The sequence below is a fragment of the Eucyclogobius newberryi genome, unplaced genomic scaffold (assembly GCF_026437365.1).
Source record: "Eucyclogobius newberryi isolate DKJ021-1_F unplaced genomic scaffold, fEucNew1.0.hap1 SCAF_12, whole genome shotgun sequence".
Classification (NCBI taxonomy): Eukaryota; Metazoa; Chordata; class Actinopteri; order Gobiiformes; family Gobiidae; genus Eucyclogobius; species Eucyclogobius newberryi.
Window position 1 is genome coordinate 1770220 of NW_027315746.1, and position 12500 is coordinate 1782719.

Genomic DNA, 12500 nt, shown 5'->3' on the forward strand with positions numbered 1-12500 from the left:
TATACACGTGATCATGCTCTAGAACTGATCTATACGTGTGATCATGCTCTAGAAAAGATCTATACGTGTGATCATGCTCTAGAACAGATCTATACACGTGATCATGCTCTAGAACTGATCTATACACGTGATCATGCTCTAGAACAGATCTGTACACGTGATCATGCTCTAGAACAGATCTATACACGTGATCATGCTCTAGAACTGATCTATATACGTGATCATGCTCTAGAACTGAACAGATCTATACACATGATCACGCTCTAGAACCGATCTATACACGTGATCATGCTCTAGAACTGATCTATACACGTGATCATGCTAACAGATCTATACACGTGATCATGCTCTAGAACTGATCTATACATGTGATCATGCTAACAGATCTATACACGTGATCATGCTCTAGAACAGATCTATACACGTGATCATGCTCTAGAACTGATCTATACATGTGATCATGCTAACAGATCTATACACGTGATCATGCTCTAGAACTGATCTATACATGTGATCATGCTAACAGATCTATACACGTGATCATGCTCTAGAACTGATCTATAGATCTGTTGACTAAAACTGCAAAGTCTGTTTAGTGTTTTAGCTTTTGTCTTGGACAGAAAATGAGTTCATTTAAATCCAACAGAAGTCATTCGATGGAAAAGTTATTTCCTACGTTCAAAGCGTCTCTGTTCGCTCACAGTCTCTGCTCCTGCAGAGATCTTACATCTCCATGTGGGGGTTTGTTAGTGATAACAACTTCAGCCTGTCACCATGGCAACATGAAGAGGTCATCTGCATATCCTACATCTGTATCAGCGGGACCGGTCTCTGTCCCCGCCATGTTGTAATTCTGACTGTCATGAGGCAGCGGGGTTCGATCTAGAGCCCAGGTTCTAGAGTCCAGGTTCTAGAGTCCAGGTTCTAGACCCTCATGCTCGTGCTCACGTGGAGCTCATGAACTCTTCTGAGGATTTGTTTTTCCTGAAGAATCTTTTCAGTAAATAATAAACCCAAAAGCCTGGGGAAGCATAAGAGTTTCTCATCGAGTCTCTGCTTCAGCACCAAAGACACGCCGGCCCGGGCCCTGGTGCATGCTGGGAACTCCAACAGGAAGCAGCTGGAGGCTCTTCAGAACACAAGTCACATCCAGACACCACCAGGACGTGAGTCAGAGTGTGTTACACCTTCAAGAGGGAGAAACGCTGACATTTGGACTGTTTTTGATCTACAAAGTGTTAATATTATTTAACTTCACAAACAGAAAAACAACTAAACTGTCGTTCAGGCTTAAGGCACTTTAAAGTGATCAAAGCCTCATCAAACGTCCACGTCCACGCCGTTTGTGTCCACGTCCATGCCGTTTGTGTCCACAGCCACGCAGTTTGTGTCCACGTCGTTTGTGTCCACATCCAAGCCGTTTGTGTCCACGTCCACGCCGTTTGTGTCCACAGCCATGCCGTTTGTGTCTACGTCCACGCCGTTTGTGTCCACGTCCACGCCGTTTGTGTCCACGTCCACGCCGTTTGTGTCCACAGCCATGCCGTTTGTGTCCACGTCCACGCCGTTTGTGTCCACAGCCACGCCGTTTGTGTCCACGTCCACGCCGTTTGTGTCCACAGCCATGCCGTTTGTGTCCACGTCCACGCCGTTTGTGTCCACAGCCATGCCGTTTGTGTCCACGTCCACGCCGTTTGTGTCCACAGCCACGCCGTTTGTAAGTAAGTAAGTAAGTAAATTTTATTTCTATAGCACCTTTCACAGACAGAGGTCACAAAGTGCTTCACAAAAACACAGAATAAAACAATAAAAACACAAAAAACTTACAGTGAACAATACATATACAACAATATACAGTAAAATCAGTCCGTAAAACAAGTGCATTTAAAAGGCTTGACTAAATAAAAAGGTTTTAAGCTGACCCTTAAAAGCAGTAACTGAGTCCAGTGACCATAGGGAGAACGGAAGATCGTTCCAGAGTCTGGGGGCAACAGCCTGGAAGGATCTGTCTCCTCTGGTCCCAAAACGGGTGCGAGGAACCAGCAACAGTTCCTGGTCCAAGGACCTTAGTGAGCGAGAGGGAGCGTATGGTTTAATCAGATCGCTGATGTACGATGGGACCTGACCATTTAAAGCTCTAAAAGTTAAAACAAGAATTTGAAACTGTATCCATGGAGACCGGCTCCAGTGAAGGGCTTTGAGGGTGAAATGTGGGCCCTTCCATTTGTGCGGGTCAAGATCCTCGCTGCAGAGTTCTGGAGCAGCTGCAGACGAGAGAGTTCCTTCTTGTTAAGACAGGAAAACAAACTGTTACAATAGTCTAAACGTGAAGACACAAATGCATGAATTATAACTTCCTGGTCATTTTGAGACACCATTTTCCTGAGCTTAGAGATTTTCCTCAACTGAAAGAAACAGTTCCTCGTCAACAGCTTGGAGTGGTGCTCTAAAGACATGTCTTTGTCAAAGACAACACCCAAGTTTCTAAGACTTGGTTTAGCAGTCTGACCTAAAACACCCAAGTACTGGTTTATCCCTGGAATGGCATCATCAGGGGCAATAATCAGAGTTTCTGTTTTGTCAGCATTTAGCTGCAAGGAGTTTTTGCTCAGCCATTGTTTAATTTGCACTAAACAACTGACCAAGGAGTTCAGCTTCTGGATCTCAGAAGGTTTAAAAGAGCTGAATATCGTCATGAACAGGTGATAGGACACATCACTAAACTCTTTAATAATCATTCCCAGGGGAATTATATAAAGCAGAAATAGGACCCAATACGGAGCCCTGAGGAACTCCACACAACAGATCAGCTGAGTCGAACATTATTTGGTTTGCAGCAACACTAAAGCTCCGACCGGATAAATATGAGGAAAACCAATGAAGAACTGACCCCGATAGTCCAATCAGGTCCCTCAGTCTGTTCAACAGGATATGATGGTCGACAGTGTCAAGATCCAACAGAACTAGAACCGTGCATTTTCCAGAATCAGCAGACATCATAATGTCACTGGAGACTTTCAACAATGCGGTTCCCGTAGAATGATGTTTGCGGAAACCAGATTGAAAAGAGTCGTGAATGTTTGACTGATCAAGGAAATCGGACAATTGTTCAGAGACCACCTTCTCTAGGATCTTGGACATGAACGGGAGCTTTGATATGGGTCTGAAACTTTTGGGGTCTGTCGGGTCCAAGTTTGTTTTTTTCAGTAAAGGCTCAACTATGGCATGTTTAAATGGACCAGGAAACACACCAGTAGAAAGAGAGAGATTTACCATTTTGGTCCCCCAGGGGCCAATAACATCAAACACTTTGAGGAAGAGCCTGCAGGGAAGGGCATCTGATGTACAAGAGGAGGGTTTCATCTTGGTCACCAGAGCTGAGATGTCTTCTAGAGTGAGATGTCTTCTAGAGTGACAGGCTTAAAAGAAGAGCAGTTTTGGGAAACAGGCTCCACAGAAACAGGTTTATCAGACAATGGGACTGGGATTTGGTCTTTGATCATCTTGATCTTATCGATAAAGAACCTGAGGAGTTCGTTGCTGTCAGCTTTGCAGGAAACAGGAGTCACTGCAGCTGAAGGACAAACAATAGAATTTATAGTGTCAAACAACACTTTGGGGTTTTTCTTGTTGGATGTTATTAGCTGGCGGAAGTAATCAGCTCTGGAACTTTCCATCATTTCATTGTAAGATGACACAAGATCTTGTGTCCACGTCCACACCGTTTGTGTCCACGTCGCCGTTTGTGTCCACAGCCACGCCGTTTGTGTAAATATCATATAATAAATGTGTCCAAACTGCGTGTTTTAGGTTTATGTGTGAAATGTGTTAAACCTGCACCAAATCTGTTCATGTGTTTTAATCATATTCATATTTATTCAAACTAAACCTCGCCTAAAAGCGATGCTTTTGTAACGTCTAGATTAGACGGTTGTACCTCCCGTCGGTCCTCGTGAAACACAAACTGGCACAAAGCAGAACATCTTCTGTCAGAATCAACTGTAGTGACATGATTTGAACCTTTGACAAAGCCGAGCCGTAATTCTGCTCCAAACACGAGACGGTCGTCAGTGAAACGCCAACATAGTTTAACACCAAATCTGATCCTTTGCATTGTTTTTCTCTGGACGAGCCACCGGCAGCGCTCAGCCGAGGCCACACGCCGGAGCTGTGGGAGGGCATCTGGTCTAAACCCAACAGCCACAGCAGCTTTGTTTAGGCCTGAGGGGCTCTGAGTCACAGCCTCCCACGTCTCTGACCATCGAGACGGCGAGATGATCCGGAAACGATCGAGACGGCGAGATGATCCGGAAACGATCGAGAGACCGCGAGAGACTGTTGTTCTCGTTGTTGTTCTCGTTGTTCTTGTTGTTCTTGATATTGTTCTTGTTGTTCTCGATGTTCTTGTTGTTCTTGTTGTTCTCGTTGTTCTTGATATTGTTCTTGTTGTTCTCGTTGTTCTTGATATTGTTCTTGTTGTTCTCGATGTTCTTGTTGTTCTTGTTGTTCTCGTTGTTCTTGATATTGTTCTTGTTGTTCTCGTTGTTCTTGTTGTTCTTGATATTGTTCTTGTTGTTCTCGATGTTCTTGTTGTTCTTGTTGTTCTCGTTGTTCTTGATATTGTTCTTGTTGTTCTCGTTGTTCTTGATATTGTTCTCGTTGTTCTTGATGTTGTTCTTGTTGTTCTCGTTGTTCTCGTTGTTCTTGATGTTCTTGTTGTTCTCGTTGTTCTTGATGTTGTTCTTGTTGTTCTCGTTGTTCTCGTTGTTCTTGATGTTCTTGTTGTTCTCGTTGTTCTTGATGTTGTTCTTGTTGTTCTCGTTGTTCTTGATGTTGTTCTTGTTGTTCTCGTTGTTCTTGATGTTGTTCTTGTTGTTCTCGGCGTTCTCGGCGTTTTTGTCTTTTTCGTCGTTCTCGTCGTTTTCTTTGTTTTCTTTGTTCTCCTCGTTCTCCTCATTCTCGTTGTTCTCCTCGTTCTCTTCATTTTCGTCGTTCTCGTTGTTCTCGTCGTTCTTGTAGATGACAGTAGAGTTCAGGAGCTCGTGACAGAGAGAACCACATGAACCAGAGAAACTTTGATTTCATTACATTTTCACTGAATCAAGGCAAATCTGAATGAACGGTTTTCATAAGAGTTCCTCATGAGTTGAAATGTGAGGAACCAGAACCAGAACCAGAACTAGAACCAGAACCAGAACTAGAACCAGAACCAGAACCAGAACTAGAACCTTCTGATTCTATAGGATAGAATCACTGCTGTGATGAGACTGAACCTGATGAGTGATGTTGTGTTGGAGATGAGTCATGATCAGTGTTTCTCAGTTATTGAAAACATGTAGAATTTTAAACAAATGTCCCATTGTGGGACAGTGAAGTGTGTGAAAGTCCCGCAGTCTGGCTTTAAATGGACCTGTTTAATATTCAGCTGGAGCGTCTTAAAACACACTCTTATCTTTTTAATTAGACTCAGGTGGAAAAAGCTCAATCAATCGGCCGCGAAACAACCGGCTCGTACTGAACCCAAAGCAGCAAGAGACCAGGTCCAGGTCCTGGTCCAGGTCCAGGTCCAGGTCCTGGTCCAGGTCCAGGTCCTGGTCCAGGTCCAGGTCCAGGTCCAGGTCCAGGTCCAGGTCCAGGTCTTAGTCCTAGTCCTGGTCCAGGTCCAGGTCCAAGTCCAGGTCCAGGTCCAGGTCCAAGTATGTCCAAGTCCAGGTCCAGGTCCAAGTCCTGGTCCAGGTCCAGGTCCAGGTCCAAGTCCAGGTCCAGGTCCAGGTCCAGGTCCAAGTCCTGGTCCAAGTCCAGGTCCAGGTCCAGGTCCAGGTCTTAGTCCTAGTCCTGGTCCAGGTCCAGGTCCAGGTCCAAGTCCAGGTCCAGGTCCAGGTCCAAGTATGTCCAAGTCCAGGTCCAGGTCCAAGTCCTGGTCCAGGTCCAGGTCCAGGTCCAAGTCCAGGTCCAGGTCCAGGTCCAGGTCCAGGTCCAAGTCCTGGTCCAGGTCCAAGTATGTCCAAGTCCAGGTCCAGGTCCAAGTCCAGGTCCAGGTCCAGGTCCAGGTCCAGGTCCAAGTCCAGGTCCAGGTCCAGGTCCAGGTCCAGGTCCAGGTCCAGGTCCAGGTCCAAGTCCAGGTCCAGGTCCAAGTCCTGGTCCAGGTCCAAGTATGTCCAAGTCCAGGTCCAGGACTAAACCTGGTCCAGGTCCAGGACTAAACCTGGTTTACTAAACCAGGTTTAGTCCAGGTTTAGTCCTGGTTTAGTCCTCTCTGCCCTCTGCTCTGTCTTCACTTCAGTTGTAATCAGACTCTGAGCTCTTGAATGCAGCACAATCAGAGCTGGACTGTGGCCACTTATCATCAAAGAAACACACAGACCTGGTTTAGACCTGGTTTAGACCTGGTTTAGACCTAGTTTAGTCCTGGTCTAGTCCTGGTCTAGTCACACTTACTCTTACATGTCTCATAAGGTCAAATGTCCCTAAGTTCTGCTTTAAGACTCACAGAGACACCAACAGATGTCCTGAAGGTTGTGTCTGTTTCTTCAGAGGTCATGTGACACAGGGCTCAGGTGTGCGACCGGAGCCGTAATGGCCGTAACTGGAGCCGTAATGGCCGTGACCGGAGCCGTAATGGCCGTGACCGGAGCCGTAATGGCCGTGACTGGAGCCGTAATGGCCGCGACCGGAGCCGTAATGGCCGTGACCGGAGCCGTAATGGCCGCGACCGGAGCCGTAATGGCCGTAACTGGAGCCGTAATGGCCGCGACCGGAGCCGTAATGGCCGTAACCGGAGCTGTAATGGCCGCGACCGGAGCCGTAATGGCCGTGACAGGAGCCGTAATGGCCGCGACCGGAGCCGTAATGGCCGTAACCGGAGCCGTAATGGCCGCGACCGGAGCCGTAATGGCCGTGACCGGAGCCGTAATGGCCGCCCGCATCACTGTCACTGTGAACGCTTGAATCAAACATGGAGAACACACACTCTGATGGAGGTCACCGTGATCCTGGTCAAGATCTGAGTTAGCGCTCAATCTACTGGCAGCAGAGGAAGTTACCATGGGGAAATAAGCAAAAGCTAGCTTGTTCCGACATGCTAACGCAAACACACAGTTGTAAAGAAGGCGGTTTGAGTCCGGGATGATTTATGGAGTTAAAAAACAGAACAGTCTTTGACAAAGTTACAAACGTGAGTGTTTTTTGTGAGGCTCAGAGAAGGAGCAGGGAAGACGAGCTCGTGAACAGGATCAAGAAATACCCTGTTGGTGATGAAGAACTTGACACAAACCGTGGACGCAACGCTCAGAGGCAAACAACACAGACTCGTACCTGCCACTTTAGCCACGTCGGCCGTGGAGACGTTCTGAGGGTTTGGACTGACTTTGAAGGTCACGGCGGGGCCCACCACTCTGAAACACACACAAATGACTCTGAAACACACACAAACTCTGAAACACACACGAATGACTCTGACACACGAATGACTGAAACACACACGAATGACTCTGAAACACACACAAGTGACTGAAACACACACAAGTGACTCTGAAACACACACAAGTGACTCTGAAACACACACAAGTGACTCTGAAACACACACAAGTGACTCTGAAACACACACAAGTGACTGAAACACACACAAGTGACTCTGAAACACACACAAGTGACTCTGAAACACACACAAGTGACTCTGAAACACACACAAGTGACTCTGAAACACACACAAATGACTCTGAAACACACACAAACTCTGAAACACACACGAATGACTCTGACACACGAATGACTGAAACACACACGAATGACTCTGAAACACACACAAGTGACTGAAACACACACAAGTGACTCTGAAACACACACAAGTGACTCTGAAACACACACAAGTGACTGAAACACACACAAGTGACTCTGAAACACACACAAATGACTGAAACACACACAAGTGACTCTGAAACACACACAAGTGACAACGTGTTGATCTGTGTTTAATCCTGAGCCTGGATTAGATCATTCGAGTTCCACGACCTTCAGGTGAGAGGGACGAGAAGGAGTTCCACGACCTTCATGTGAGAGGGACTGGAAGGAGTTCCACAACCTTCATGTGAGAGGGACGAGAAGGAGTTCCACGACCTTCATGTGAGAGGGACTGGAAGGAGTTCCACAACCTTCATGTGAGAGGGACGAGAAGGAGTTCCACGAGCTTCACGTGAGAGGGACGAGAAGGAGCTCCACGACCTTCAGGTGAGAGGGACGAGAAGGAGTTCCACGACCTTCACGTGAGAGGGACGAGAAGGAGTTCCACGACCTTCAGGTGAGAGGGACGAGAAGGAGTTCCACGACCTTCACGTGAGAGGGACGAGAAGGAGTTCCACGACCTTCATGTGAGAGGGACTGGAAGGAGTTCCACAACCTTCATGTGAGAGGGACGAGAAGGAGTTCCACGACCTTCATGTGAGAGGGACTGCAAGGAGTTCCACAACCTTCATGTGAGAGGGACGAGAAGGAGTTCCACGAGCTTCACGTGAGAGGGACGAGAAGGAGCTCCACGACCTTCAGGTGAGAGGGACGAGAAGGAGTTCCACGACCTTCACGTGAGAGGGACGAGAAGGAGTTCCACGACCTTCAGGTGAGAGGGACGAGAAGGAGTTCCACGACCTTCAGGTGAGAGGGACGAGAAGGAGTTCCACGACCTTCACATGAGAGGGACGAGAAGGAGTTCCACGACCTTCAGGTGAGAGGGACGAGAAGGAGTTCCACGACCTTCACGCGAGAGGGACGAGAAGGAGTTCCACGACCTTCAGGTGAGAGGGACGAGAAGGAGTTCCACGACCTTCAGGTGAGAGGGACGAGAAGGAGTTCCACGACCTTCACATGAGAGGGACTGGAAGGAGCTCCAGTACTCAAATATTCCTAAAAGATTTTTTTTTTAAAGTCTAATATTTTCCTCAAATTTTCCAAAAGTTTTCATCACATTTCCCTCAAAATGTCTGAATCTGCTCCTCAGGTTCTGTGTGGTCTTCTCCTTCCTCAGCTCTTTGTTTCTGGCTCTTAAACCTCAGCAGGACGACACATCTGGGCCCCTTCTCTCACTCTCCCTCACACTCAGGCCCCCCCTCGAACTTGGTCGCCCCCCCTCGCACCCGCCCCCCCCTCGCTCTCTCGGGCCCCTCCCTCGCTCTCGGGCCCCTCCCTCGCTCTTGGGCCCCTTCTCTCGCCCCCCCTCGCTCTCTCGGGCCCCCCCTCGCTCTCTCGGGCACCCCACCTCGCTCTCGGGCCCCCCCTTGCTCTCTCGGGCTCCCCCCTCCCTCGCTCTCGAGTCCCCCCCGCTCGCTCTCGGGGCCCCTCTCATCACTCACCGCTGCAGAGGCTGAATGCGGCGCTGAAATACACTGACATCACCAACAACAACAAGAAAAATGTATCAGGCGTTTGGTCCGAGGCTAATGTGGTCCGGGCCACACAACACCTTCATTTCGGATTCATCTTCTGTCTTTTCTTTCCTTCTTTTCAGCTTTTCCCTCTGTGTGGGACGTGACTTCGACAGCATTTGTCCTCTGAGAGAAAGCTGCTCGTGGCGTTTACCTCCTTTTTGTTTCAGTCAAAAAACAAAATCGAGGAAAAAAAACTCAATTTCAAAAAAACAAAAGTAGTTTTTCAAGAGATTTTTGAGCAAAGTAAGAAATGCAAGAAGTACGTTTTAGATGGAACATTGAGTTTAACACATTTGTGAATATTTGGGCTGGAATAAAGACATTGTTGTTCGACTAAAAACATGCTCTGGCCATCGATTACCGTATTTTTCGGCGTATAAGTCGCACCAGCCAAAAAATATGTCGGTGTAATCCCTCATTCATCCAGGAGTGTTCCATCGTAGAAAAAGGTTCAGTTGTTTCATCTGGACTCAGTTTAGAAAAAGCTAGACGTTCCGACTCTCATCCAAGAGTCATTGTCAATAAGCAAATTTAGACCTGGAACTCAGATATTTATTCTTTTGTGTGGTAAGCCCCGCCCATCGGGCGGCCCTACTGAAGTAGAAGAAAAGTTGTTTGTTTCTACAGAAACTTACCCTCTTTGTTTTCTAACAAGCTAGCCTCTTATATTTCTTTTGAACTTATATTTCTTCTGTGCACAGAAGAAATTTCTTCTGTGCACAGAAGAAATACAAGTTCAGGACCACAGAGCGACGTGCAGCTTCATCTTGAAGCCTCTAATCACTCGTTTGAAGACGGTGAGGTGAAGATTTTAACCAGGAGAAACGATGGTTTGAAAGAGGACTTAAAGAGGCTATTTTTGTTAAAAAAGAAAGACCTTCTTTAAACAGGAATTGAGGGTTAAGGTTCAACCTTCCTGTGGTTTATAATGGAATGTTGTATCCCTGGAGAGGTAGAGGACCAGGGCTTTCAGATGCTCATCAGGTGCTCAGGGCGAGTGAGCCAGGGACAGACAAACAACAGGGAAACTAATCGCCCATTAAAGGGCTGATGGTAAACAAGATGCTTGTTAGAAAACAAAGAGGGTAAGTTTCTGTTGAAACAAACAACTTTTCTTCTACTTCAGTAGGGCCGCCCGGTGGGCGGGGCTTACCACAGAATAGAATAAATATCTGAGTTTTTAATTTTATATTTTTTCATATTACTTGGCATGTTTGGCGGGCCGGATTATAAAGACAAACGGGCCACATGTGGCCCGCGGGCCCACCCCTGCTCTATATGCTTCTGTATTGAACAGACCATGCAGGTTTGAACCTGTATTTTCTTTTTTTTGTTGGTTTCTCTCTGTCCACTGGTGTGCTCGCCGCTCACGTCGTTCTGCATCATGGTGTTGCTTCATATTAGATTTGACCTGCGCTTTGCATTCTGGGAGGGAAACACGCACAGCAGCGAAATTACAACAAACATGGCGGTGCCCGTGTCCACCGCATGTTCGGCATGTCCCCCCCACTCGCCTTCGCTAACAAAATAAAGGATAACTGTGTACAAAAGGTCGATTGAAATATCTTAAAATCTGGAGATTTAGTCTCTCGATCGGGTTGATCGAGACGTTTTCCGTCATTGACTGTTGAAACCTGACCCCTGGCGGTCACTGCGAGTCAAAAAATGGCGACGATTTGGATCTTTTTTTTTGCCTTCAAAGTAAAAAACATACGAATTTACCTACCCACCGACCTACTTGAAAAATGTTGGGTTACAGCAAACATACAATTTATTTGGGGTAGCCTAATAATAAATGTAGCCGCAAGTGGCGATGATCGGCCCTCGCCACGCCGCCGCAAGAGGAGGGGGCGCAAACACACCCCAATTGACCTTTTATTACACCTACTGCTGAATCCATGACGCTATCGCGTCTATCGCGTTTATTTTACATATGAAGGGAAAAGTTTGCAGCTCCGCCGCACAAAGTCCGTGACTCTTAAAATGAAAATTTAGATAACATTTGATGGCCCACTCCTGAAGATGAGTCTCACGAAATTTTAGGTTAATTATAAAAGTACGAAGTGTAAACATGTTCACATTTCAGAGATCTGGCGATTTCCCCATTGGAATATCATGGGAGGTTTCTGTCATCGCTACGGCTACGCCGTAACAAATATGACATGGGTCTCATTGACTTTTTTGATGGGGATGCCAAAATTGAATTTTGTGCCAAATCTCGTAAAATTTAGCAAAACTAAAAATTTTACCCTCAATATAAAATTTAATTTCACTATGTAGGGGGCGCTGTCGCGCCAAATTAATTTATTTAACTTCAAGTAGGTTTAGGGCAAAAAGTTAAACAACTGATTCTAATTTGACGCAATTCGGACTTTATCTGCGCAAACGGCAGAAATGTTAAATTTGGGAGATTTCTGAAATTCTAGCTACAGTTTGCGGCTTCACCGCACAGAGACCGTGACAGGTATCAATGTAATTTGAAGAACTTTTGATGTCCCACTCCTCAGCAACATTTTTCACAAAATTTAAGCCTGGGAGGAGTTCACAAAAGTACGACATTTGGAAAAACTCCAGAGTCATGCTTAGCCATTTTTGAACCAATATGGCCGACATTTGGTTGGGCGGACGGCGTTGCCGTAATAATATTTTTTACTTCTCTTGTCACCATCTACCTCTGCGCCAAATTTCATGATTCTACGATCAGATTTTTTTTGGGTCAGTTCCCATCTCTCAATGCATTTTTGGTACATTTGGGGGCGCTGACGCGCCAATTTTTTTTATTTTAGAAAAGGGAAATAGCCAGAATGTAGAGAGGCACGATTTTTAGAGGTGTGAACATTTTTGTGACTTTTCGTCAATGTTCACTGGGTGAAAAATAGGGGGGTTGGTCCCGAGAAGAAGAAGAAGAAGAAGAAGAAGAAGAAAGAATAATATCCCGATGTGAAAACAATGTTTCCCATTTTTCCTTGCCTTATGGAACTAATAGGCCTCTCGCCAGCTTGAGGCGCTCGGGCCTAAAAATAATAATAATAGTAAAAATAGTAATATAATAATAATACGAAATATAATGTCCCGACGTGGTCT

The 12500-nt window shown here is 46.3% G+C and overlaps 1 protein-coding gene across 1 annotated transcript in view; it reads right to left on the minus strand.

Moving 5' to 3' along the window:
• LOC140355895 (receptor-type tyrosine-protein phosphatase N2-like) overlaps positions 1-12500 on the minus strand; it is a 53962-nt gene that overhangs the window by 19760 nt on the left and 21702 nt on the right. Inside the window, exon 11 of the mRNA XM_072440539.1 lies at positions 7315-7394. Within this exon, the coding sequence (XP_072296640.1) occupies positions 7315-7394 (80 nt within the window). The remainder of the gene's footprint in view (positions 1-7314; positions 7395-12500) is intronic.